At 53.8% G+C, this 5,495-nt stretch overlaps 2 protein-coding genes and 1 non-coding gene across 6 annotated transcripts in view; 2 read left to right on the forward strand and 1 right to left on the reverse strand.

Annotated features, from left to right (window-relative positions):
* Positions 1-196, reverse strand: part of LOC104835197 (MDS1 and EVI1 complex locus protein MDS1-like) — a 177,070-nt gene extending 176,874 nt beyond the window's left edge. Inside the window, exon 1 of the mRNA XM_010573085.1 lies at positions 127-196. Within this exon, the coding sequence (XP_010571387.1) occupies positions 127-196 (70 nt within the window). The remainder of the gene's footprint in view (positions 1-126) is intronic.
* A 4,386-nt stretch (positions 197-4,582) lies between these two features.
* TRNAV-AAC lies at positions 4,583-4,655 on the forward strand. Its single transcript has one exon. It is a non-coding gene; the product is annotated as a tRNA-Val (tRNA).
* Positions 4,656-5,270: 615 nt separating this feature from the next.
* Positions 5,271-5,495, forward strand: part of MYNN (myoneurin) — a 13,314-nt gene continuing 13,089 nt past the window's right edge. For all 4 annotated transcript variants that reach the window (XR_774677.1, XM_010572862.1, XM_010572863.1 and 1 more), the window contains exon 1: positions 5,271-5,348. The gene's annotated coding sequence lies outside the window, so the exon portion shown is untranslated. The remainder of the gene's footprint in view (positions 5,349-5,495) is intronic.

Raw genomic sequence — 5,495 nt, forward strand, 5'->3', positions numbered from 1 at the left:
ACCCCCTACCCCCCACCCAGGCTACTCCCCTCGTCCGCTGAAAGTCAGCGAGTAAAACAGCGGACGGGCGCGGGGGAGCGCGGCAGCAGCCATTAGGGTTAGTCACACCAGGGCCTCCCCACCCGCCACGCGACCCGGGGGCGCCCCCGCCGGGCTTTTTAAAAGCCTCCCGCCGCCACGCCCGCCGCGCCTCCATTGGTCGGAAGGGGACCCCCCTCCTCCGCCACCATTGGCTGAGGCGGGGAGAGGGGGAGGGAGGGAGAGAGTGGCGGGAGTTTGGAACGCTCGGGCCGTTCGCCCCCCCGCCGCACCACGTGCTCCCGGGCGCGCGCCTGGCCGTGCCCTCCCCTCTCCTCTCCGCCCCCTTCCCTGGGGCCGGGGCCTGGGCCTGGAGCCGGGCCCGGGGCCTGGAGGTCGGATTTGGGGACCGCGGTCTGGGGCCTGGAGGTCGGATTTGGGGACCGGGGCCTGGGGCTTAAGGCCGGCACTTGGGGCCTGGGGGCAGAATTTAGGGCCCGGGCCCGCGTTCCGGCCCTGCCCGCCTCAGTCGAGGACCCCCCACGAGTGAGGGACCAGGCCCAGAAACTTCTCCCCCCCACGCCGTTCCCCCGAAACAGCGCTGCGCCAGCCCCCCGTGCTCTCCTGGAAGAGGGTATTTATCGATTCCATGATGTGTCTCTGCGCAAGGCATATTCTCCCCGCACGATACCCACTCCCTGGAGCGCTCGCCTCGGACGCCGGCTGTCTCGCCTCTGCTGCGTCACGTTCCTCAGCATGGTTTTTTGTGCATTTGCTTTTTGACCCTGAGACTTCTGCGGAAAAGCAAGGCATTTCAAGGCTGCACAGTTTTGCAGGTACAACGGAGTATGAAGCAACGGCGTAGAGCTCTCAGTCTTTCTAAATTTAGTCGTACATATACTGTACAGCATTGTTCTGGTAGAGAACCTCTTTAAAAACATATTTTACACCTATTCAGAAAGATGTGTTCCTGGACTAAGAAGGAAGTAACTCTGCCAGACGTTATGATTTTTATTGGACTTTCAAAAGGCAAGCTACAGACACAGACTTCCTCCTAGACGCTAGCTTCCAAGCAGCGGTAATCTCAGGTTCTTTTCCATGAAGCGTCAAGTAAAATCTGTTATAAAATCACGTGTATTTTAGAAACATTTTCTGTGCATGATGTTAGGCTCAGCCCCCCTGTACTCTGTCATGGTAATCTGCATCGGCTGGAAGGCGCCCAGGGAAGCGAGGACCCTTCTCTCCAAACTGAAAACTTCCTATTAGGAGGAGGACTGACTTTCACCTTAACACCACCTGGGACCATGCAGATGATCTCCTTGTTTAAGCATTCAGCTTAATTCCAGGGAAGAGGCTGAAACCACCAGAAAGGACTGGAGCGGAAGTCCTTATGCCAACATCCTGATGATGAGTCATTCATGATAGAATTGGAGCACAGCTTGTCAGTCCCTGGTGACTCTATGCCAACATTAGGAAGATGAAAGAGGGTTTCAGGACAACAAAACCTTTGATTCTGGACCATAATTTCGTGGCCACCAGGAAGGTGGTAAGTTTTTTGCACCTCACTAGGATTCTTAGTCATCTCTTCCTTGAGGCTTAGGCACATGTACAAGCAGCTCCTCAGCTGTGGTGACTTGTGAAGTGCTGCTTTCTTTCAGAATCCATGTTAGGTGCCCTGTAAGATCGCAGCTGTCCAGGTCAAGCTGGAGAATACCACGGGGCAAGCAGTAGCCTTCAAAGATTGGAACACTGTGGGTGACACCGTAACCGGAGTCCATCACACAGCCTGTGATGAGACCTGAAGCACAAGAGTGTGAGCACAGCCTGGACAGACACACAGAGCTGGTACCTCAGCATGCTCGGGGAAGAGCTCTGCCGTTTTTTCTCTGTTAACCAGTGGGTTCAGTGGTGCCTCAGCCAGAATCACCGTCTGCTCACTACTTTTCATCTTCAGGTCATTGTCATAGACATTCTTCCCCACAGCCTCCCTGTCTCCCCAGGACGTGATAATCCCGCGCTCTTTTGGGTACCTACAGGAGTCAGACAAAATACAGCAGCGCTGGATGAGTACTTTTCCACCCTGGTCTCCATGGCAACACCAGCATCTCCCCTTGGTGAAGGTAGTCTGTCTGGGGATGTCCCAGGTAAAGGACATTAGGAAAAAGCACTTCATGTACATTTAAGTTATGTGTGTTGTTTTGAAAAAATACTGGAAAGATATTTGGCCCTTTCAGAGGCCAGGCAACTTCAGCAGCTGTGAGAGCTGAGACAGTTCAGCTCTTCAGAGAAGGTTATAACACGTTACCTAAACAGGACCTTCCTTCTTGTCCTGGTCTCGGCTGGGATAGACCTAATTTTCTTTCTAGTAGCTGATATAGTGTTATGTTTTGGGTTCAGTATGAGAAGAATGCTGACAACACGCTGATGTTTTCAGTTGTTGCTGAGTAATGTTTAGTCTAAAGTCAAGGTTTTTTCAGCTTCTCACTCCCAGCCAGCAAGAAGGCTGGAGGGGCACAAGGAATTGGGATGGGGCACAGCCAGGGCAGCTGACCCCAACTGGCCAAAGGGGTATTCCATACCATGTGACACCACATCTAGTATATAAACTGGGGGGAGTGGGGTGAGGGGCATCGCTGCTCGGGAATTAACTGGGTATCGGTCGGCAAGTGGTGAGCAATTGCTCTGTGCATGACTTGTTTTGTATATTCCAATTATTATTATTATTATTATTGTAAATTTTATTTTATTTTTTATTTATTTTTTATTTTATTTTATTTATTTTATTTTAACAATTTTTATTGTTATTATAATATCATTATTATTATCATTGTTATCATTATCATCATTATTATTATTTTCTTCCTTTCTGTCCTGTTAAACTGTCTTTATCTCAACCCATGAGTTTTACTTTTTTCCCCGATTCTCTCCCCCATCCCATGGGGGTGGGGGGGGCGGAGAGTGAGTGAGCAGCTGCGGGATGCTTACTCGCCGGCTGGGGTTAAACCACGACACTTCTTTAACTGTGGTTGTCAAGCTATGACTGAAAATCTTATTATATCAATAATAATACATATTCATTAGTTAATTTGTATTTTGTGTTTTATAAGTTTATTTACAATGATTAAAATTTAATCCTCGGAGACTGCTGAAGACCATGCAGGAACAAAATGGGTGTTATGAATATTGGGGCAATACGCGGTTGGGCAGAAGTGTGGCTGCAACGTCAACCTTTTCACGTGCTACAGGGTGCTACAGTTGCGCAAAACAGATCTTGTGATCGTGGTGTGCCAGTAAGAACACAAGTGCCTTCCCACAAGTGTTTTTCCATGTGGACCTGAGAGATGTTGCAAGCATGAAAAGAGCTAGTAAGGATGCTTGTTTTTCCCAAATGCTCTTTTGTGGCACCTCTTATACACACATCCTTGCAGCTGTTACAAACCTATGCCTGATGACAGCAGTAGTGTTAAGAAATCTTGCAGCTGCCGCTGCCAAACTCAACAGAATATTGTCGCTGCTTGCTTCCAACATTCTTCTGTTTCCCCTTTCCCTTCCCTGTCACTGCTTTCTTCTGGAGCCTTTCCTATTTCATTGCTCTTGGCTTTTCTTACTCCTCCTCCCACTGGCTGGGATTTGGCTTGCATTTCCCTTTGCAAAGGATGGGAAAGCTAAATTCCCTTCTACAGCTCCTTCCAGGATCAGGTATTTCAGTGCCTGGTGCACTAGAAAATCCAGGCGGATTAGTCACTTCCCCATTTTCCAAGCTCCAGCTGTAGCAAGAGGCCTGCAGAGGAGACGCTGCCTGATGTAACGCATTCTCTGTTCAGCTCCCGGCTTGCCTGCCTGCTCTCGCCAGCTGCTTTATTATGGTCCTGCCCTGCAAGGCTAGCAGTGCCAAACAACTCCCTTCCTGCTCTTTGGCTGGGCTGTCTCATTCCGATTTCTGATAAACACGGGCTGAAACTGCCCTGCTTTTTTCCTGCAGGAACTGCAGTGCTTTACATCTCCCCTTGGCAGCCCTGCCCAGCTTGTCCTGCTCAGCCCACCTGTATTTGCTGGCACCAGCGGACAAACACCTCTGTCGTGCTCTGCTCTTCTCATTTCCCTGGGCTTTTCAGCTCCTTTTGTTGGCATCTTTCTCCTTGCCTGTGCTTTGTTCCCAACAAAGTAGTCCTTCGCAGCAGGAGGTAGATTTGGCATTTTAAGCCATGCTGGTTCAGAATGACGCTTCGGTGTGCAATGCTAACCGAGGGTTTGGCTTTTTATTTACAGATACGTTGAAAATCGATTAGAGTATTTGAGGGAAGACCATGATCTTGAAGTTTCTTGTTCATGCCAATGCTGTTATTCCTGGCGTGCGCGGCAGAAGGGCAGCAGTGACATCCCTGGGGTGGTGCGGAGCTGCCAGCACGGGCGGGCTGTGCTTCGGTGGGGATGCAGGCCCGTGGGTGAGCCCGGTTTTTGGGCACCCGTGGGACACAAGACCGAAGCAAGAAGGGTCGTCGCTGGGGGTCCAGGCGGGGCGGGACGTCATTAGCGGCGCCGCTTAGACACTGTGGCAGGCGGCGTTTCCGTAGTGTAGTGGTTATCACGTTCGCCTAACACGCGAAAGGTCCCCGGTTCGAAACCGGGCGGAAACAGCAGCCGGGGTTGGCTCTTTTCTTCCTCACGCGTTGTTCCGCTTCCGAAAGTAATCACAACCGATCCCTGCAAACCGGCAGCAGCGCATCGCTAAACCTTTAAAAACACCTTTAGCTGCCTTTTTTTTTTTTCTCAGTTGGAAGCACAAGCACGGCGAGACGCCTCGGCGCTACTGCATCAACAGTAACGACGACATTAAGCCCATTTGATTTACCAATCCAGGGATGCAGGCCGAGGATCTACACCGCGGGAGCCGACCCGCGGGTAAGGCAGCGCAGCCACCGTCTCCCCGCCGCCGCGGACACCGGGCTTGGCGACCGGCCGGCAGCGGTCCGCCGCCCCGGGCGCGACTACATCTCCCGGCATGCACAGCGCCTCGCCGCGCTGACGGCGGGCCCCGCCGCGCCGCGCCGCATCATGGGAGTTGTAGTCCTCGCCTCCCCGACCCTCCCGGGAAGCCGTTCGCAGCCTTAGCCCTGCCCGCTCCCCTCAGCGGGACGGGTCGCGGCCCCGCTCCCGTTTCCCGCTTTGTCGCCGGTGCCGCCGGTGCCCCTCAGCCCCCCACCCCCCGCAGCGGCCCTCGGGAGCGGGACACCGGAAGTCCCATCCCGGAAGCGGCGCGCGCGGCGTCATCAGAACATGGCGGCCTGAGGCGAAGGCCCCCCCCCTCGCCTTTCCCTTCCCCTCCGCAGGTGCGTGGAGCTCCGCCACCGCTTACTCCTGCCGGCCCGGCGGCGGTCCCCGGGGGTACGGACGGCGCCCGGTTCGCCGTGCCCGGACGCGGGGGACACGGGGGTGGGTGGCGGGGCCCGGCCGGGGCGAGGGCCGCTGCGGGCTCC

Source organism: Haliaeetus leucocephalus, unplaced genomic scaffold, assembly GCF_000737465.1.
Source record: "Haliaeetus leucocephalus isolate CR32 unplaced genomic scaffold, Haliaeetus_leucocephalus-4.0 Scaffold362, whole genome shotgun sequence".
NCBI classification, from domain to species: domain Eukaryota; kingdom Metazoa; phylum Chordata; class Aves; order Accipitriformes; family Accipitridae; genus Haliaeetus; species Haliaeetus leucocephalus.